The 23,383-nt window shown below is 46.3% G+C and overlaps 1 protein-coding gene across 1 annotated transcript in view; it reads right to left on the bottom strand.

The window, feature by feature from the left end:
* Positions 1 to 1,963, bottom strand: part of HDAC3 (histone deacetylase 3) — a 314,462-nt gene extending 312,499 nt beyond the window's left edge. The window contains exon 1 of the mRNA XM_069654130.1: positions 1,718 to 1,963. Within this exon, the coding sequence (XP_069510231.1) occupies positions 1,718 to 1,772 (55 nt within the window). The 5' untranslated portion in view covers positions 1,773 to 1,963. The remainder of the gene's footprint in view (positions 1 to 1,717) is intronic.
* Between the last annotated feature and the right edge of the window lie 21,420 nt (positions 1,964 to 23,383).

Raw genomic sequence — 23,383 nt, 5'->3', positions numbered from 1 at the left:
GCCTCCATGCCTTAACACAGAACCCATTCCCATGGCCGAGCCCAGCACACCATCATAAGCCAAGTCCGATGGTAAAAACTGTTTCTACATGTCGGAGACAAGAGGAGCACAGTCGGCACCTTCCTTCAGCACCTGGCGTAACTTAGCCCCCCACCCAAGACAGTTTCAGCCGTGTAGAACCCAGAGACACTGGCCCTGTGTGCCAAATGAGCACAAGCATGGACCACTGGATCCCGAACAGCAGCCTCCTCTGCTGACAGAGGAGTGGCCTACCAAACTGGCAAGGAGATCAGCCACTGCCACAGAATCGGGAAGAAAGGAGTCAGCCCCCTTCAAGGGATAGAGCTTTGCCATAAAGCAGGGTAGGGCAATCCATGTAGTGTCTTTCCATTCCTTAAGGATCTTCTTGCAAATGTTTGAGATTAAAGGCAGCCCCGTCTTGGGGGTATGTTTGTATTACCTGATGGTAAGATCCATACAATCGCCCTGGACCACATCTTCCCTGTCCAGGTACTTCCCCTCAGCTTCTGGAGCCCCTGCCTGCAGAAAAACCGTGAGCATGCCCCACCAGAGAGGAACCACCGACCCACCAAACCAACCTGCCAGGGGGGGGCCAGCAGACTGCACACCCCAGTGACCATCCCCCAAAAGAATGTATTCTGGCCGGAGGACAGGAACGTTTTTAACGGGGGCATCTGTGTATGTGGGAGGCATTATACCGCTGAGTAAAAAGAAAAAGTGATAAGGGGGTCATGGAATCGAGGCGGGGCCTCACAGGTAAGTACTGGGACGCTGAAGTAATCTTTCACATTAACAACAAAAAGAGCAGGGGCGCATGAAAGGACTGAAGCTAGAGAAGCACCGGTGCTCGGGACATTCAGTATCAGCATTAATAGTTTGCGCCTAAACTATGGAGGCTAGGGATGGTGCTCATACACAAAGAGGTGAGAAAGCATGCAAGTGGTCCGAAAGCTGTGCACAAGTTACTAAATAATCACAAGCAAGCTGCTTCCCACATATTTACAACAAACAATACATTGAATGATAATATACACCTAATACGTATTAACAAGCGTAGATTATTTAGTTCTCTACGACAACTAAGTCCCAATGATGAAAACATTGTAGGTCAAGCAAATGTTTATAATGTTCCCAATTCCAGTGAAAATGCCATCCCCCCGAGGAAGATGTGGGTTGGCCAGGTGTGGGTGTCTTCAGCACATTTGGATAACGTCTTAAAAGGCTACGGGAATTACATCTCGTGGAGTAAATCTTATTTGTATTGTTTTCAAATGTAGGCAGATTTGATAGAACGTGGGAATACGTTTCAGTGGGGGTCTGGGGGGGGGGGGTGGGGAGGCGGAGCTGTCCGAAATGGATTTAAAGCAGGCTGGGCTAACTCTTCAATTGAAATCTGCAGTATTTGTCGTTTTACCAAGATTTACTCTTCAAGTATGCGTGCTGGCTATTGCATCGGCGTCCCATTTTTGGGACCAGGGAAGAGATGTATGATGGATTGTGGATGGACAGGTCTGCGGTTAGTCAGAGAGCACCACCAGTCGTTTAACAGCAGTGTCGATCACGAGATGTTAAACACTGGTGTTTCTTGGTTCTTCTTTATTGTGTGATACACTCATGGGTTAAACATTCAGTTTTAAAGCATTTCCATATAGTGTTCTGAACATTTCCCAGCATTATCCCCTCAGGTTATCTTTACCATAATGGAAGTTGCCCACGTCAGGGTCGTAGAAATAGGCGACGGTCTTGGCCATGTTAGAATAGTGGACACAAGGCTACACCATGGACTTTGTAGGCCATCCCCGATGGCTCTCCTGGACCTCCTAAAAACACTCCAAACCCAGACAGTAGACACAACCGGCGTTTGACGTCATCACGCACTTCCCACTCACGGAAGCGTCCCGTGACATGTTCGAGCTTTTAGAAAGGAGAATTCAAATGTCATAGAAAGAGGACAGGATCAGCTCCTTTGAAGGCGTTGTTTAGGACTACAAACAATCCCAACGGTTGGGACCCAACCGTCTTTTAATAAAAACTAAAGAAGAACAAGCACAATTCCCATAGCGAAAATCATGGAATTGCTTCATTTGTAATTCGTAATATAGTTCCTCCAAAATATTTCAATAAGATAATATATTTGCTCATTATATCTTCCAACGATTTCAGGCGCTTTTATTGCATGAAATACAATCAGCTCCGTTCAAAGATGGCTGCTCGGTCACAGTTTGTGTACACGGAGTCCCGTAATTTTTACAATTTCACCTCGAGTGAGATACTCAATTTTATGATTCCGGCTTTAGTACCCTGGCGGTCACCTCGAGTCACTTCATTTGCCAGAGATACTCAATTTTATGATTCCGGCTTTAGTACCCTGGCGGTGTAGGAAGTTCATGTGGTGTGGCCCTTTTAAAGTAAATGATATGATAGGTTATAACGCGCCTAATATAATACACCCTGAGGTTTCCATGCGCGGAGCGAACCTGTGTTGCATCGCGTTGTCTTGCTTTACACGCGAGCACGTTACCACTGAGCTATCCTCCCAAGCAAATACATTGTCCGTTTAAGATATCTATATCAAACTCTGATCGAGACCCTTAGTGTCAAACAGAACTTGCTTTAAAAAAAAAAACAATAATTAGCCCTTAAATTAAGTCCACCAAAGCTGCATGTATGTGCATTTAATCAAAATTCGTAATATAGATAATAACACATTACGCATTTGTCATAAACCTGAATACATACATAGCTCTCAACCATTTGTGTCGCAATGGCGGGTGAAAACACCCGATTTTGTTTTTGGCGGGTGAATGACCCATTGAAATGAATGGGCCTGCAGGAGGCTTGGCTGGTGAGTCCGCTCTTTACAAGGCGCGTGACACCCACCAAAAGTGTGTGAGTTGAGAGCTATGTACATATGCATCAACCACGCCATACACATTAATTTTCTTACATACCACATTCGTTGAGTTTTAATACCCCCCCCCCCCCATCACACTACCAGGCTTGTCAAATGACTTTCATACATCTAATATTTACAAACACATTTAACTAATAACATCAATGTGTCTATTGCTTTAATTGTCTCTCAACATGTGTTCCAGACAGGTCTTGTTAACCATACACGAAGGCTAAATACTGCTCCGGCCTTCCTCAGGACTGGGAAGGGATTCAACCACAACATCACTCCACTAGTACATTGTGTATTCTGGATATCTATGATGAAAACAAATGGGACTGTATTACTAGTTCTGTCTGCACTTACATTTGTTGTACAGGGACTAAATAATGTTGGTCTTCTTTCTCCCCATTCAATGTGTCTCATCTGTGCGTACCTCATCCTTGTCCCACACACTTCCTCTATGTCATCTCGGCTGACATTCTGTGTACCGCGCGGTTTGTCATGTCCACTAGCTTATGAAAGCAATATATGGGAGAAGAGCCATAAGCCTTTGTGCTTCATAATTCCTTCAAACAGTATACTCCTTTGTACTATCTTGTTACCGACCACTTAACCTGTGACCTCTCCATGGGGGAACTCCAAATATGGATACTCTTCTATTGGTCTTTCTACTGCAAACTGTTGTCTCCCGATCGCCTTCTATTACGATCTCCAACTGTGACATACCCACATGAAACCTAAATTAGGACATGTACATGTCATATGCAATATCGTTTACGTGTCTGAAAATCTACAGCCACTTACTTATTTGTTTGGGAAGACGCTTCTAAACCAACCCTCTGTGCTTCTGGAATGATGTCAATCACAAAAACTTCTTGTCTTGCCGCCTTAATGCATACCGGGCTGCATCACACTTGCATCACTCAATAAGATACATGCCATGCTATTATTCTTCTGGTTATGTCACCTACATCTTGGGAAATTAGAGGGTTACTAATATCAGTTTAATGCTACACTGGGCCTGTGGTGTCGCCACTTTCTATTGTCAGAGGATGAGTCCTCTGTCTATTGACACTGATCAGTGGGCTGCGACCCACGTGAGTGGGAAGAGGCGGGGTTACCGCCAAAAGGGTTAGTTAGAGGTTGATGTCAGATGAATAAAGACGTGTTGCACCCCAGCTCCAGTTGTCCGTGTGTCCTTACCTGGGTGAGCGGACAATTGTGTGGTAGCGTGAGGAGGTCCACGATCACGACATTACATTGGCGACGAGGCGGACACATGTCTCCACCGTGCCCGCCACCTCAGGAATCCAGAGCGCTCGTGGCGTGCAATCGGGTGCCACCGGAGCCGCGGGATTTTCGCTCGGTCGAGGACTCCCGGCGACGGTGGGTGGAGCGAGGGGCTCCCCACTGTCGGAAAGAGGCCTGCAGCACTGCGCAAGCTCCGAAGAGTCTCCTACGCGCACAGTCCGCAGGTGGAGCACCAGTAGCAGCTCCCCGCGTAGCATACATCCGGGCGGGGAGAGAGGAGAAATAACTCTCCCGCCAACGGCAACCACGCCAGCAGACGCAGCTGCGTCATCTGCGGGTGGAGCAGCAGCTCCCCGCGCACGTCTCCGGGCGGTCGAGGAGAACTGGCCTCCCGCCAATGGCAACGGCTGGAGCGAACCTTCAGCGCATCTCCGGGCGGTTGAGGAGCACTGGCCTCCCGCCGACGGCAACGAAGGCCAAGGAACACACGCAAGGGTAAGCTCACGCACCCCAACGCGAACCACCGGAAAAGCCCGCAAACACATATCCTTCAAAGTCGAGGCCTACAAGGCTGCGCACACGTGGCGCAGCGCCTCTACTGGCACAACACGTGCGAGGATAACCTCCCAAACTCCCGAGGCATTAAAGACTGGGCCCAGCCAGGAAACACCGGAGCCCCACGAACCTGTCATACACGTGGCGCAGTGTTCCCCCCCCCCCTCTCGTCTCGGCACACGCATACTGCCACACGCCAGACAGTGGGCCTCATACACACACGCCCTGTGCAGCGGCCTGCCAGCAACAAAATTTCCCGTCACAACCTGTGAAACCCGGCTCAGTACGGCCAGCACGAAGAATATTCACCTGAAAGCTGCTCATGAGTGGATCGGAAAGGGAACCGTTGACATTCCCTGTGTCGTCAGCTCAGCCCCTGAACACCTCGGAAGAGGAGACATCGACAGTCCCTGTGACTCCCGCCAGAAGAGAGCACAGAAAAATGACAGACAGCCTTCTAGCCCAGTTGCCTGCAAACTTTGACCTCACAGACACTGGCACTCTCGGATCAAGGTGGAGAAGATGGCTGAGGGACTTTGAAGTATGCATAAAAGCGGCCGGACCCCTAGAGGATGAGCAGAAACTAAATCTATTAAACCATGCAGTAGGGGCCAGCGTGCGAGACATTCTCGACAAAATACCAGAGGACACCATGGACACCTACGTCAAACTGAAAACAACACTCACTGATTATTTCACACCTCACACAAATGTGGACTATGAACGGCACGTATTCCACACCACCAAACAGATCAAGGGAGAAACCATTGATGCTTTTGTCATGAGGCTACGAGCCAAAATGAAACACTGTGACTTCAATAATTACTCCAACGAGGAGGCCCTCAGGTCGCAGGTCATTGTGCGATGTGAAAGCGCTGATTTTCGCAAACGATTGCTGTAACAGCCGAGAAGTTTGGACGAGATTCTACGTCTGGCCCGATCAGATGCTGCACTCGTGGCACAGGTGGAAGGCTTGGATGAAATAAAAATCACGCATGGGAAGCACGAAAGTCTTAACAGACTAGAAGGGACAGTGAGAACCAACAGTGACCCATTCTGCTATCGATGTGGACACGAATATCCCCATGAAGGGACATGACCCGCTATGGGCCAGACATGCTCCGCATGTGGTGGTGACAATCACTACAAGGCTGTGTGTTTGATATTCCGCAGCAAGATGAAAGGGGCAGGAAGAAGCGGAAAACCCATGATCGAACTGGAGCAAAACCCACCGACACAGCATCCCCGGGTCACCCACAAATATCATGAACAAGGACGTCACCGATACCTCGATGAATAACCAGAAAGAAGGCAAGACAAAAGGGACTGGAGAGAGAGCAAAGCCACAGCCACACCACACAAGACCAGGAGAAGACCCAGGAGGTACGTGCGATGCCTCGTAGAACAGTCTCCATTAGAAAGCATGTCAAGTACATCATCCGAAGAGAGAGACCGCAGACCGGAAAAACACCAGGAAGCACCGCGAAGAAAGGGATACCTATATGCCCTTGGAAACAACACAGCAAAAGAACATAGCCCAATTTTGAGGATACAAGTCAACCAAGCCACGGCCGAATTCCTGATAGACACGGGAGCAACCGTAAATGTAATCAGTGAGGAAGTCTATGAAAGAATACCAAACGCCCCTCATCTACAGCCAGCACAAGCTCTCATCTACCCATACGGCTCAAAAACACCACTGGCATGTAGAGGATTCTTCATGGCCACATGTCGATACAAGGAACATGAGAAGAACATCCCCATGCATGTGCTTGAGGCTGCCACTGAGAGCGGGTGTATTCTAAGCTATCGAGCAGCCATTGAGATGGGACTTATTCACATCTTGTATCGCCTCATGGTGCACAAGTACTTAGACCCCACGGCAAGCATCGACCAAGTCTTCCCAGCACTGTTTAAAGGTCTCGGAAAACTGAAGGACAGGCAGATTGAACTTCACATCAACGCCAGCGTCCCACCAGTGGCACAACACTACAGGGGCATCCCCATTAACATTCAACAGCAAGTCGAAAACGAACTGACCATACTGCTCGAGGCGGACATCATTGAGCCCGCACAAGGCCCCACGCCATGGGTCTCCCCTATAGTGCCCGTGCCCTAAAAAGACTCCTCCGACATCAGGATATGTGTAGATATGAGAAGACCAAATGAGGCCATCCTGAGAGAACGACATCAAGCCCCGCGAATAACCGACATGGTACACCTGTTGAATGGAGCAACTGTGTTCTCCAAGCTGGACTTAAACGAGGGCTACCACCAGCTGGAACTTAGCAAAAACTCCCGATATATAACAACGTTCGCCACCCACCTAGGTCTATTCCGTTACAAACGTTTGAGTTTTGGGGTATCCTCAGCCGCAGAAATCTTCCAAGCGGAAATTCACAATGTCATCAAACACGTGCCCAATTGCTTGAACTATAGCGATGACATCTTGGTTTTCGGCCAAACTCAAGAGCAGCATGATGACACGCTAATGAGGGTCTGCATGGCCCTAGAAGAAGCCCAGCTAACATTAAACAAAGAAAAGTGTGAGTTTTGCAAGAAAACACTCAGGTTCTTCGGATACATATTCTCCGAGAAGGGAATGACACCCGATCCTGAAAAGGTAAGCGCAATCCGTGAAGCTAAAGCACCCACGACAACCTCAGACCTCAGATCCTTCTTAGGGCTCGCAAGCTATTGCACAAGATACATACAGGATTTTGCGTCCATCAGTGAACCTCTCAGAGCCCTCACCAAGCTAAATACCGAATTTGTCTGGTCCCCAAAATGCCAAGAAGCATTCCAAAGTATTAAGGACCGCATCTCTGACGCCCGCAACATGGCATATTTTGACCCCAAGAAGACCACAGAACTCATCGTTGACGCCAGTCCCGTAGGGTTAGGCGCCATTCTCACGCAATTGGACAACAAAGAGGGAAGCGAGAAGCACATAGTATCTTATGCCAGTCGAAGCCTCTCCAAAACTGAACAAGCCTATTCGCAAGCGGAGAGGGAAGGTCTAGCGGTCGTCTGGGCCTGCGAGCACTTTCATCTTTTCCTATACGGAAAACCGTTCGTAGTGGTAACAGACCACCAGGCACTCATCTTCATTTATGGAAATCCTCAGGCAAAAATGCCACCCAGAATAGCCAGATGGGCACTTCGGCTACAGGACTACCAATTCACCATCACACACAGGCCCGGGAAAGAACAAAACCCGGCAGACTTTCTCTCTCGCCACCCAAAAGAAGAGAGTGGACCAGAACCATCCATCGCGGATCAGTATATAAGATATGTTATCCACAGCAACACACACCAAGGACTTGACCTGGAGCAAATAACACGGGAATCCAACACCGACCAAGGAATACAAGTCATCCTAAGATGCCTAGAAACAGGGCGATGGAAACACGCAAAGCAGATCCGTGAAAGAATGAATGATGACACAAAACAAGACATCACATGTTTCCTCGCTGTAAAAGAAGAACTAGCCAAGACAGAGGAAGGACTACTGCTAAAAGGGACTAAGCTCGTAATCCCGAGAAGCTTGCAACAGAAGGTTCTAGAACTAGCCCATGAAGGCCATAGGGGCATTGTATCCACAAAAAGGATGCTAAGACAAAAACTTTGGTTTCCCCAACTAGACACATCCGTAGAAGGACTGCTACAAAACTGCCCCACCTGTGTCATCATAAAGCCGCACACATTCCCTGAGCCACTAAGCATGACGGCGCTGCCTGAAGGGACATGGGAAGAAATAGCCATCGACCATTTCGGGCCTATGGAAGGGGGTGAGTACATACTGGTGGCCATGGATGAATATTCAAGGTATCCTGACCTACAGATAGTCCCGTCCACCTCCGCACATCACACCATCCCAGCACTGGATCGGATGTTCGCAATCTACGGCATACCAAAATTAGTAAAGTCCGACAATGGGCCTCCATTCACTGGACAAGACTTCCAGAGATTCGCAGAATACATGGGTTTCCGCCACAGAAAGGTAACGCCTCTATGGCCTCAAGCAAACGGTACGGTGGAACGATTCATGAGTACAATCAAGCGCACGACACAAATTGCGCGCCCCACGGGAGAACCCGTCGAAAAACTGCTGTGCCAACTCCTGCGAGATTACAGGAACACACCACACAGCACCACCGGGAAGTCGCCATCAGAAGTGATGTTCGGACGAATGATCAGAACGTGACTACCTCATGTAGCTGCAGAAGAAGACCATTATGTGGATGATGCAGAAATGAGAGTTAAAGACACCCTCATGAAAGAGAACATGAAACAAACTGCTGATGCTACTCGCCGGGCCAAGGGAAGTGACCTGACACCAGAGGACCTTGTAGTGGTCCGACAACCTCAACAGCGCAAAAATGTGGCTCTGTTCAGTGAAGAACGATTCATCATAGTAAAGAAAAAAGGATCACTAGTCACTGCGGAAGGAGACCACAGGTCCATAACAAGAAACTCATCTCACTTCAGACGAATGCCTGACACTCATTCCGCAGATGTTGCGCACATGAATAATTCGTTCTCTCACTGAGACTCTCCCTATGAAGGTGATCGAGAAGACTCTGAGAACGACATGGGACCGGAGATAGGGGCCGATCTGCTGGCACGAGTGGACTGTCGACCGCAGAGAGCACGAAAGAAGCCCCACCGCCTCATTGAAGAAATGAACTGAGGGTACTACTAAATGTTTAGCAACGGGAGGTTGTGGTGTCACCACTTTCTATTGTCAGAGGATGAGTCCTCTGTCTATTGACACTGATCAGTGGGCTGCGACCCACGTGAGTGGGAAGAGGCGGGGTTACCGCCAAAAGGGTTAGTTAGAGGTTGATGTCAGATGAATAAAGACGTGTTGCACCCCAGCTCCAGTTGTCCGTGTGTCCTTACCTGGGTGAGCGGACAATTGTGTGGTAGCGTGAGGAGGTCCACGATCACGACATTACAGGGCCAACAAGCTCCCAATCATAATCTGTTAATCTACAGACATCGAACTCTATTCTAAATCATGCAGCATTTGCCTGTCTGCTGTTGCCTGCCTCGTGGCATAATCTGGCTCTGGACCCCCACAGGTGCAGTTGCCATTCGCGGGACTCTTACCTCCATGAGCTCATTTACTCGTCCTGCATGCATCTTATCATATAACAAGATTAATTATATTCCAACAACTTTATATGGGATTTGCATGGTGTAAGTCGCAATTTTTCACTGACCTGATTCCATGTGCTGTGTTACTCATGCCGTCTCCTTCCGACTGAAGAAATAGGGAGGCAGTCTAGTCCGTCCCTTATCTCGTTGTAAGTATTAACACTGAACACAGACTACGACCCCTGGGTGAATTCCTCACGGTTCCTGCTCCCCCTGAGGGACCCTCGAATGTGGAAACAAGGCACAGTCACCACACACAAATAGATAAGCCAAACACGAGGTTCTGTTCCCAAAATCTAGGGTTTATTGCAATACAAATAGTTCCAATTGGCCAAGTGGTCCCACGCCCTGCGACGTGTGTCTAACAGACCTCGGGGGACGCAAGCAAAAAAGAGTCGTACATCAGTTACATATATACAAAAGGAGCACCTTACAATCAGCAATGACACAATTGATGCCGCCCCCAATTCATTTCCCTTTGAATTAGAGGTGATGATTGACCATCATGACAAATACGACACTTCAGACCACCATATTTAGTAACAGGTTGCAATCTCCATTTTTCCAGACACCATTCTTTGTTTGCGAGAACACAGCGTTTCTGTTTTTCATAGGCAAGCTGTGCGTAGGAGACTGGCACATACCAGGCCTTCCTATCTCTAAGTTTCGATTCTCGCTCTAGAAGTCAGCCCGCTCTCCGGGGCTTCACTGGGCTCAGGAAGGGGGGCCGTAAAGAAGAACATAATTCAACTCTTTAAATGCTAGTTTCGTACATTGCTATTTTTTCAAGAGACTCGCTGGCATTCATGTACTGATTAAATACCTTGCTCCCTGTCCTCAAGGATATATGAGGGAGGGAATCAGGCATTTCTGTCTGGCTCTCCAGCGTGATGTTTCAACATGTTTTCGTAGCCTTGGACCATTGAAGCGAAATAATATCTACAGCAAAGCAGTTTTACATGAGGCAAAGTGGCAACGTTAGAGAGAGCAGAGAGAGAAAACAAAATGGCGATTCTGGTCATCTTAAAATGGCTTCACTCTAGTTAAACTAATAGCTACGTAATAACTAATGACTAATAAATATATATTCTTACACTGTAAATGAGGCGGTTGGTCTTCGGGCAACCAATTATCATTCATTTCCGGACCCTCAAGGGGTGCTTAGTTTTTCTGGACTGACAAACCCTCCTCTTGGCCGTAAGCCAAACGTCTCATCCATACATTGCATCCTCCTCCGACCAAGTATTTGGATTAGATTCGGAATCTGATTCAACTTCAGACTCATGTACACTTGTTGTCTCCTTGTTATTATTAATAATATCAATTGCCATGAATTCTTTAATGGTTTCAGATTCGTTACTATGGCGAGTGCTTAGTTTAGTAATGTTCTTTTGTTTCATCATTTGTACACACTCTTCGCTAATTTCAGTACATATTATGGGGAGACAATGTATGCAACAACAACATGTCACGAAATTTCTAGGATTGCTACTAGGATTGCAAATAGTTTCCATCCCCAGGATCGCAACGCTTCCCAGAACCAGGAGCTTATGTTCAATTGCCAACCACCTTCAGGGGGATGAAGATCGGAACTTAACACATGCAATTTTCTTATCGCCTCAAAAATCGTCAGGGAGGAATCACTTACAAATACGCAGCACGCTGATCCCACAATTTTGCAAACACTGCCGCGATCAACTAAGATTATATCAAGGGCCATTCTATTTTGTAGTGTCATTAATCTAATTCCTTTTTCTTCAAGAGTCATATTATATAATATATCAGTGGTTCCATTTATTGTTTCTTCTAATATCCTAGACAGTTGTCTTATGTTATAAGAGTTTGTCGCCTGGCCCGAAAACGGTATGAATGATTTTGCTATGTCCTCTACAATCAACCCGTCTTCAATATTACGGCGAGGTTGTGACCTAGTCAATTTGGTTATGTCTGATGTTTTTAAAAGAAACACCCCAGGGAACAGAAATCCCAAATAACACATACCTCCCCAGTTCCTAGGTAACCAAGGATATGCTTTTTCTCCACATATGAAATACACAGGATCTCCCACATATATTGGTTCCACTTCTTTATCAAGGAATGCTATATTCCTGCATCTGGTAAATGTTCCTACCTGGAAAGAACCCTTTTTCTTTAGACAGAATGGGACAGAATGAGGGTTATAATTCACTGTATATCAAGGGGGTTCCGCATCCTCATTCCCATGTGGGTTCATGTGGAACGTGATCACAGAAGTTTTATAAGGTACAGACAATCTATCCTGTGGCATTATTGCTGGTGTAATTAATCGTCTTTTTTGGAACACGGAGCAACCCACCGGTTTCATAATTACTTTCGTTCCATTTCCCATAATATAGGGCACTCAGAGAAGCATAACATGCAGATGTTAAGGGCAGGGGCTGTACATAACATCCTATTCCCTGAACACCATGCTGCAGCAGGTGGGCACAAACCCAACAATTATTTTTTCTTAGGATTGAGTGTGTCATATTCATTATTAACAGCAATGTGTTGTTCCCATATCCTTCCCTATGTTTCTCTTCCATTGGGGACAAGGTATAGGAAATCACATGGGCTGGGCTTTCCGTTGTGGAAATGTTCATCATGGGCAAAAGTACTTCAAGAGGGTGCATTTCCTCTATGTACCATAACACTGTTATGGTCAACACTGGGGCTAATATACTCATTATGCACATTACTATGGTTAGACCCAACATACAATTCTTACGACCATGTCCTTTTTTCACCTTATTATGTACTACGTTTAACTCGCTATCAGCATTGGTGCAAGAGGAGGCATTTGCAGGTTCCGACTTTCTTCTCTCGTCATTCTTCTTCCACTGTGCTCGTCGTGAATATTGTTTGCTCTTGTGCTTCTCTGGATGTTGAAATAGTTCAATCAATGTCTACAATCCTTTTATGCCAGTTTTCTGTCTGCCTGGATTGCCTATTCATCTGGCAAAGCCTCTGTGCATTTTGCACATTGCTCTAGAATTTCAGAGCAGCTTCCTTTGTACCAGGTGTGCCCCTCTCGGGTTCCTGACACATGGATTTAGCACCGAGGAGTTGTGTTTCGTGAGCTGTCTAATTTGCACAACTCTTACGCCACCCTCCTCTAGGCCTCCGGTTCCCACTTCATCCGAAAATAGGAAACAGAGGCAAGAAATTCACCAAGAGATGAAAAATGTGATCACTCCTTCTTTCTGCTCCGCAGGTTGTACCGATTTGCTCCTGGTACCGTGTGATCAACAAATAGTGCGGGTGCACTTCCGGTCTCGAGCTTGGAGTCAGCCTGGGGCACAATGGCAGATGATGATGGGTGCCCAGGCAACAATGCAGGCTGTGGCGCAACAGAAGATGGTGGGCGCCACAGAGGTATGCATTTGAAGTCGGCCAGCAAGGATGCAGAATCTGCTGGACAACGTTGAGGCACTCTTTGCTCTTCTGTTTTTATGGCAATCTCATCAGGCTCTGTTCCAGGAGCAGGTAACTTCCATGGCAAAGGACTGGTAATGGCATTTTCCATTTCTGGAACCGCTGTTGTCTCTTTCTGGTCTTTGTCCCGATCAGTTGACGTATCGAATGGCGATGGGACTTTCTTGGCGTGCGTGGCATGAATCCACGCCTTGCGTCCATCCACACGTAGTGCTGTCTGCGTGGTTAATAGTACCTGATACGGCCCACGCCACCTGGGTGCTAGCAATGTTTTCCGTTCGAAGTTCCTTATCAGCACCCAGGTACCTGGCTCCAATGCATGCCCTGAGCCAGTATACCGCACCGGTAATGCCTCCTGCACCTGCTGATGAATCAAATGCAGTTTTTTTACTAGCAAATTACAGTAAATGCTGAGTACAGGGTATTCAATCTCACTCATTTTCCTCAGCTGAGGTGCGCACCACACATTCGCTGGTCTCCCCATTATGATCTCATAAGGGGAGAGCCCAGTTGGCCTGCACTGACGTTCGCATGCATAGTAACGCTATTGGCAATGCATCTACCTAACTCAATTTGCTGCCCGCACAGATCTTACTGATCTTGGACTTTAGAATTCCGTTATGGCGCTCAATAAGACCGGCCGAACTCGGATGTCTTGAACTGTGGAATCTCTTATCGATCTGTAATCCTGCCCAAATCTGTAATATCACTGCAGCCACAAAGTGCGGACCATTGGCCGACCATATGACACAGGGCAGACCAAAGCAAGAGAAATACTCTTTTAGCATTACTTTTGCCGTGCTCATTACTGTGCAATCTTTCAAAGGATACGCTTCCACCCATTTGCTAAATGCACATATGATCACTAGAACGTACTTAGATTTTGGCACCTTTCCATTTCTAAAAAGTCAAAGTGAATTACTTCGAATGGCATAGAGGGAGGACCAAAACTTCCCGTTGGAGTCACTGTTCCTTTTCCCACATTGTGCTGTAAGCACGTAATACAGTTTTGGACCAACCTCTCTGCATTCTTTTTTATAAGGGGATTTTCCCAAACTGTGGCTAAATGTTGGACTATTTTCTTTGCACAGATGTGTGTGGGACTGTGAGCCATTGTAACCATTGCATTTACTTAAGCATTTGGTAACATCCAATTCCCGCTTTTCTTGTCCACCCAACATCCCTCCAAATCCAATTCTGCAGAGCCCTTGGCCCATCCCTGTATTTCGTCGGCGGTAGCTTCTCTAACAGTTACAATTCCATTTTCTATCATGCAGGGCACTTCCTCCGATTGTACTGTCAACATTTTTGTATTCAACTCAGTCGCAGTCTGTTTCGCAATTTTATCTGCAAATGCGTTTTCTTTTCCCACGTCACATGTCACTTTTTTATGCGCCTCGCATTTCATTATTGCCAGGTGCTTTGGACACGTAAGTGCAGACAATAATCGCACAATCAGAGGGCCATGTTGGATTCTGGCCCCATGGGATGTTAGGAAACCTCTCTCGGCGCATAATCGGCCAAAGTTATGGACTACGCCAAAGGCGTGCTGGCTATCAGTATAGATATTTACACTCAAGTTCTCTGAAATTTCACAAGCTCCTGTTAAGGCAATTATCTCTGCTGCTTGGGCAGAGTTGTAAGGAATTCTATTACTCTCCAAGCGCTTTTTAATGTGGTGACAGCGTATGCAGCAGTTGATGTGCCGTCAGGTAATTTAAAACAAGAGCCGTCACAAAACAGTTCCCCTTCTGGTTCTTTTAGGGGTGTATCACTCAAATCAATTCTCCCTTTTGTTTCTTCCTCAGAAACCATTAACCAATCATGGGGAGGTGATTCAGTCCCACCACTGTTTTCCCCGGGCATTGGCATTAATTCTGCTGGATTCAAAGCGCTACACCTCATAATTTGGATGTGGGGCGCGAACAATAAAATTTCATATCTAGTCAATCTAGCAGAGGTGAGGTGTTGCGTCTGCGTTCTATTGAGTAGAACATCTATGGCATGTGGCACCATCAAGATTAAGGTGTGCTCCAATACCATCCCTTCTGTTTGTTTCACCGACGCAGCAGCTGCTGCAACAGCTCACAAACATCGTGGTAGTGCGTGCGCTACAGGGTCCAGCGCAGAAGAAAAATAGCCGCACAGCCTATTTCTTCCACCTTGTTCCTGTGTTAAGACAGACAACGCTCATCCTTCGTTCTCATGTACAAATAGCCTAAAAACCTTTTCATAATTCGGTGTGCCCAAAACTGGAGCAGAACTCAAAATGGTTTTTGGCGAATCAAATGCTTTCTGACACTCTTCATTCCACTGCAAAGGTACCACAGCATTTTTCTTTGTTAACTCCACCATTGGCTTCACAATCAAAGCAAAGTTCACAATCCACTGACGACAATATGAAGCCATGCCTATTATAGCTCTCACACCATTCTGTGTCATTGGGATAGGCATACTAGAAATGCTCTTTATTCTTTCAGGCGTTAATCTTCTCCCTTCCTTGGAAAGTAAGTAACCCAAGTAAGCTACTTCTTTCTGACAGTATTGGAATTTCTTTAGGCTCGCTTTATGGCCATGCGCATCTAGATGGGTCAATAGTAAAATAGTACCTTTTTTACACATCTCTTCCGTGTCAGCAGCGATTAATAAATCGCCAATGTATTGTTGCAATACACAGTCTGCTGGTAATTCTAACATGTCCAGCTGTTCTTTCAATGCTCTACTATATATGCTCGGACTTTCAGTATAGCCTTGTGGTATGCGTGTAAATGTGAATGATCGTCCTCCTAAAGTGAAAGCAAATAAATACCTGCTTTCTTTGTGTACTGGAATGCTGAAGAAGGCGTTTTTTAAATCAACAACACTAAAATATTCTGCTGATGAAGGGATCATTGTCAAGATCGTAGTGACGTCTGGCACTAACGGGAATTGGGGATCTACCACTTTGTTCAGTGCACGGAGATCAATAATAAAACGGTACGGTACCTCAATACCCCCTTTCTTGTACACCGGAAGAATGGGGCTGTTACACACGCTACCTGTAATTTCTTCAATCACTCCCAGTTTCACCAAATCAAAAACAATACTTTTCAATCCTTTTTCTCCTTCTGCTAAAATTTTATACTGCGGAATACGTGGTAGCGTTATTCCTTCTTTCAATGTGATTTTTACTGGCTCTATTTTCAAACATCCCACATCATTGTCATTCACGGCCCAAATACAAGTTGACACTGTACTTAATTCTCCTGTTAAAGGTTCCGTTATAAATTCAGAAGTCAGCATAATCTGGGGAGAAATAGTCAATAATACCCCATCTGGTGTACAATGGATAACTGCACTCAGTTTTTTCAACAGATTTAATCCTAAAAGATTCTCTCCACAATGCTCTGTTAAAAGAAATGGACAATGTTCAGTAAAAGGCCCTATTGTCACTGCTACTGATTTTGACTCGGGGTTCATTACTGAGGTACCTGCGAACCCTACTGAGATATTCTGTCGCCCTGACAGAGGTATGTCTGGAACCAAATGATGATCTATCGAGCACTTTTGTGCCCCCGTATCTACGAGGAATCTATGCTCTTCATTCCCGATCTTCATTTCTAAGTAGGGTCCTTTCTGATTCACGGGAATAGACACTGGTTGCGACCCCTGTCCTGGGCTGTCCTATTGGGGTAACAACACGTCATCTGATATGTAATCACCACTGTTATTATTGTATGCACCTGTCTGAGTATCAAAAATGTTCCCCCCTCTTCCTCTATTTCCCATTCGTGCACCTTGCTGATTTTGATTCTGTATATTTTGATTCAGAGCCTGGCCTTGATTTTGTGCACCATTCCCTTGATCTTTCTGATGCTGCTGCATATGATGTCTGTTATGACCATTTGTTCCTCCGTGCCCTCTATGAGGCCTTCTCTGACCATTTCCGCCTCTATTTTGCAAGTGCGGACATTGTGCCCGCCAGTGTCCTTCCTCTCTGCAATATGCACATTGATTTAATCCCAGAGGCCCTCCATCCATACTCAAATTTCCCCTGTTCTGTGCATTTCCCCTTCCCCTATTGTGTCCTGCTACCTGCTGGAGCAACACCACTACTATCGTCCGCAGCGCTTCTATTCTTATTCGCAAAGGATACTTTATCTCTCCTAGCGAAGTCCTAGGACTTGACATCCATCTCATCGCTTCCCGCACACACACCTGCAATCTTCGTCTATCACCTATCTGTCCCGGTGGCGGCAATGATCTCTGCGTATACAATCCTGACGCTTTTTTCCTGCCTCTCTCAATATTTTTTCTCTTATTCCCCGGTGTGGCGAATACTTCAGAATATTCTTCATCAAGTTCATTCTTCAATTCAAACAGTCTATCTACATGCTCTTTCATCTCCTCATCTCTCCCTCTACAACGGGCTAATGCATTCAAATCCAACATTTGTTGCGGTGGTAACTTTCCAATTAACTTTTTCCATTGTCCCGCCAAATATTCCCCCATGCATTCCAACAATACCTGCATTTCATTGTTCCTTCTGAAGTCTCACAGTGACGCTAGCGTGGATCCCTCATCATGCTAATCTATATATATCTCCGCTTGTTCTTGCAGCTCACGCTTTCTTTCCTTGCTGATCGCGCTACGAGTTACTCTCATACATTCATTCTGCTCAATTCCACTCATGGGAGGGGCAGTCGGAACAGTGGCACCCTCTTGATCGGAAGGTGCGGAGGGGGCAGTGAGAGGGGTGCTCGTCTGTTGGGGCTGTGGTGATTGCAAAACACTCGGGGCTGGCTGGCTAGTGGGCAGTGCAGTGGCTGATGCAGCCTGTGGTTGTGCTGGCGTTGGGAGGAGCTGAGCAACGGGCAGGGATTGAGTGACAGCTACTGTCGTAGTCTGTTTTGTTTCGCTCCTCGGGCCCTGTTTTGTTTCAGTTAAAATTCTGTTTATCAATTCGTCTGATGTGCGTAGCTCTCTTTGTGGATATATTTTTTCTATTTTTAATTCATTGCGCCGCCTTGCCTTTCTCATGCTGGTACTCCACTCCTCCTTCTCCTCAGCTTTCTCCATCTTTGACTTATGCCTGCGCGCATGTGTCTCTCTACTTCTGTATCTGAGCATTGCTTTCCTTCTCCAGTCCCTAAGGGTGTCAAGTGCCCCAGGGCGTGCTCTTTTACTTATCAACACCTTTTCCAGGTTATCTATACGTCCCATCTCAAAACTCCCATCAATCGGCCACTGAAGATTTTCCTGTTTTCTGGTTTGCTTATGCCAAGTCTCACACAACATTATCGCTCCCATACCATACTTTATGTACATCTCATTAGCCGGCGTTCCTCCCAGTGGTGCTTCCGGGCCAGTTTCCAAAGATTGTTGACCGCAGCGGAAAAAATCCCGGTAACGTGGACAATACCCCAGGCATGTTTTAACCTTACCCTTGGCTAATCAAACTTACCCTGGGTGTTTGATTTTGCAAAATCAACTCTCAACCAATACCAGGATTACTTACAAATCGGGGTACGACTCACCTGATCAACCAATTTGTCTTTCCAAGACACAATTCGTCCGTATACTGACGCAACCAATGACGTTGTGTTTGCGTATCTCGGCTCTCCCTCGTTTAGGGACCCTCGCCTCCTTGTTCGCTGGCCGGGGATGTCGATCAGGGATCAGCGGTGTGCAGATCTGCAGAAAGGAGTCTCATCCCTTACGCAGGGCGCCCCGAACACCTCTCGATCCCGGTTCGATCGCTCCTGTCCTCGCCGTTCTTGTCGCCTTCCTTATTTTGCAACGTACACGATGGAGCAAGTGGGGGAGGGTCCCTGTTCGGGCGCCATCTTGAAGGGGCCCCTGAGGAACCCTCGAATGTGGAAACAAGGCACAGTCACCACACACGAATAGATACGCCAAACACGAGGTTCTGTTCCCAAAATCTAGGGTTTATTGCAATACAAATAGTTCCAATTGGCCAAGTGGTCCCACGCAACGTGTGTCTAACAGACCTCGGGGGACGCAAGCAAAAAAGAGTCGTACATCAGTTACATATATACAAAAGGAGCACCTTACAATCAGCAATGACACAATTGATGCCGCCCCCAATTCATTTCCCTTTGAATTAGAGGCGATGATTGACCATCATGACAAATATGACACTTCAGACCACCATATTTAGTAACAGGTTGCAATCTCCATTTTTACAGACACCATTCTTTGTTTGCGAGAACACAGCGTTTCTGTTTTTCATAGGCAAGCTGTGCGTAGGAGACTGGCACATACCAGGCCTTCCTATCTCTAAGTTTCGATTCTCGCTCTAGAAGTCAGCCCGCTCTCCGGGTCTTCACAGGGCTCAGGAAGGGGGGCCGTAAAGAAGAACATAATTCAACTCTTTAAATGCTAGTTTCGTACATTGCTATTCTTTCAAGAGACTCGCTGGCATTCATGTACTGATTAAATACCTCGCTCCCTCTCCTCAAGGATATATGAGGGAGGGAATCGGGCATTTCTGTCTGGCTCTCCAGCGTGATGTTTCAACATGTTTTCGTAGCCTTGGACCATTGAAGCGAAATAATATCTACAGCAAAGCAGTTTTACATGAGGCAAAGTGGCAACGTTAGAGAGAGCAGAGAGAGAAAACAAAATGGCGATTCTGGTCATCTTAAAATGGCTTCACTCTAGTTAAACTAATAGCTACGTAATAACTAATGACTAATGAATATATATTCTTACACTGTAAATGAGGCGTTTGGTCTTCGGCCAACCAAATATCATTCATTTCCAGACCCTCAAGGGGTGCTTAGTTTTTCTGAACTGACACTGTATTTCCATCCCCTAACAGTATACCCTATTGCAACTACTTCATGGGGCACTTTCACCTATTTCATAATGTCGTTATGCATATAGATGCTGCCACTGTTTGGCCAAAGGCCACCAAGCATTCAGTCAATGAAAATCACTGAAATTATTGTGGTGTATTTACTCATAATGCAGCTTTTCGGCCTGGGAACTGATCAGGATGGCATCAACCTGATGCACAGCCCGATTGTGACTGGTACACACATCCATCTGGAAAGAAACAGATGTTTTCCTTTTTACACTAATACTGACATAGCAGCTATATATCACTCGCTAGTTGTTAGCTGCATCTTGAAGGTTCTTTTTCTACGTGAATATCAAATTATTCCACTCTACCGCGATGTTGAGAACTTGATTCACTGTATCTAAATGATAAATCCATCTCTGTTCAATTTTATGGAGCTGTTCTGTTATATTACCTCCACAGAGGTGTGATCGTTTGTAAAATGAACCAATTTCTGTCACAGTCAGGGTGTACCCGTTTGATGTGGTGATCCACCAGGGGTTTATCCATTACTTTATTCCTAATGCAGGATCGATGTTCTTATATTTTCTGTTTCACGGGGCAGATCGTCTTACCCACATATAATAGCTTGCATGGGCACATGATAATATATGGCATTTTTTGTCTGATAGTTTGTATAGGTCCTGTGAGAAACCTGAAGGTGCATCACCCGCTAGTCCCCAGGGATCTGTCATCCAGGTGGCCAGGACACAGCCATCACTATTGGATCCAGTTCCTGGGGGTGTACCAGTGCAGGAGGATCACCTGGATGGGGGTCTTTGGGGAGTGGAAGTGGGACACCGAAGGTTGAGTTGCGGTATCCCCTTCCTTATGAGACCTTTTCCCCATCCTGCCCAGTAGGATACTTAGAAACCCCACCCCCTTTTCCAAAACAAACACTTTCTCACAGCGTGAACGACAACCGACTAATACCCCAGCTGTTTACCAGCCATATCCCAACACAAGGGTCAGGCAGAGTCAGGCAATTACCAACAACTTCATACACCTGACTACCCTTTCCCTTCCCCATAGGGACAAAAGGCTGAGCACAAGAGCACATTCCGAGCAAGGCCGAATGCACGAGTTAGCAGCCATTCCAGGACGGCAGTTCAAATGGAGGAGAAAGGCAGTGAGACCAGAAAGGACATCAAGGAGGGAGTTGCCCTTGTCCTTTTCAACCCAGACCCGTGAAGCCTCTGATAAAAGTAAGACTAGGAATCGCAACTGGCAAATGGTGTAACGGATGTCAGCGGTATATGGCACCCTCCCGCACTGATAGCCAGGGCAGGGAGACGTAGTTGCCATGTGGTACCATCCTTGACTCCAGCGGAAAAGGAACCGCCAAGGAGTTCAGCACAGCCAGTAATCGGAAGAACTTGATAGTCACAAGGACTGTGTTAAGCTCAAGGTTGCATTAGCAACATTATGAAGATAAATAGACAAGAGGGCTTTTGGGATCAAACTTGGTACCAGAGCTAGAGTGGTCCAGCACCACATGGGTGCTCAGTCGAAGATCTCTGGCTGGTACCCCCCTCCTGAACAAAGAGACTGTGGCGAACATTGTGACTTATCTAAAGAAAACCTCAAGTACCAAGAGGCCATAGGGAAGGCCCGTATAAGGTGTTAAGGTGGTCATACAAGGGTCAAGCCAAATCCCTTGTACAATCGACAGTCCTTGACACATTGCAGAACTTTTGATATTATGAAACAGGTGTGTGCGCCCGGCTGAGAGGAACGACGTGCGAACTGTGATGGTATGAAGAGTGACCCAGCGAGACAAGATCGCCCTTCGGAAGTATCTGTTTAAATTGGCAGGTGCTCTGGTTGGTCTGAGCCCGATTGAGGGAGGCTGACCACTGAGAGAAGGATCAGAGCCCGGCTGAGGGGGATTCAAGGGTGAAGGGTAATCACCTGATGTAAAGGTTAACAGAAGGAACATTTGTTTTGTTATTTTGGCATATCAGGCCCTCTGAAGCAAGAGACTTTGCATTAGAAGAGACTTGGGTACAGAAGGCCCTGATACTGTGAAAAGGAACTGTAAGGTTTTGCCGGAGAAGCCCAGGATTGTGCTGTGCTCGAGAGTCCCACCTTGTCCCGTGCTAAAAACATGGAGTAGGGAGACCACGGCTATAATATCCTGACTTATTATTTTGTGAACACTTCTTTCTTTTCTTGTGAACATTATCCCACATTTTTTTGTAGCATAGCGGTAAGGATTGGCAATAGATTTTCTTAGTATAGGTCCTTTTATTTGACTAGACTCCACTAGAATTATATTATTAATATTTGATGGTTGTAGCTTGCTCCCAACTTAGATTTAGGTTGAGATTAAGCATTTATCTCACCCATTTTACAGTTTAATAAACACCCTTGAACTGTGATCACTTGTGTCTGTCTTACTTTGATGCCATGCCTTCCTTGCATATGGTGTCAGGATTTGGGATCTGACTCAATTTAAACTAATTGGGCAACCCTACAATTTCAAAAACTCAGCCAGAGAGCCTCTAGCCCCTCTGTTGCCATGAAATAATTAATAGGTTCGATATCTGTAGCAGTAGGGAGGCTGTTATCTCCCTTGGGAAAAGAGGATTGATCCATACCAATTTGGTTTTGATATCGCCACCGGGGTGTTACATATGCTTGACCCCAAAATCTGGCCTAGCGTGGAAGTTCGGTATAGACTTCTCGACAGGCGTCATCGATCCTGACTTCTGGGAGACGTAAAGGTTCTCATTTGAAGTACATCATGGGGATAAAATTGCTCAAGGAATTTCGGAAAGGGCTCTATTTCCTCAGTTTAAAGAAAGTGAACCAGGCGAAACAGAAAGAGGTACATTAGGCTTTAGGGAAGCTGATAAACTGGTAAACATCAAAGAAAGGAAAGCAAAAGAAAAGAGCCTACTATCTATCTCGACCTAGCCTTCAACCAGCGAAATGATCCACCTCTCGCTGACGCTTTTTTACAGGCTATTCCGAAAGGAGAAGGTACAGAGAAAGGAAGCCCCTTTTTCTTCTTAAAGCAGGAGTTGTTATATAGAAGATTAACATCTACAGAAGTCTTAGTAAAGACGCAGCTAGTAATGCCCAAGACCCACCTCAATATTGTACCGGATATTGTGCATTCCCATCTTACCAGGGGCACTTAGGACAATCCAAAACTCAAGCACATATCAGTGGGACGTTTTACTGGCCAGGTATCC

Source organism: Ambystoma mexicanum, chromosome 3q (genome assembly GCF_040938575.1).
Source record: "Ambystoma mexicanum isolate Mex_15411 chromosome 3q, UKY_AmexF1_1, whole genome shotgun sequence".
NCBI lineage: Eukaryota > Metazoa > Chordata > Amphibia > Caudata > Ambystomatidae > Ambystoma > Ambystoma mexicanum.
This window is presented reverse-complemented; position numbering and strand designations above follow the sequence as displayed.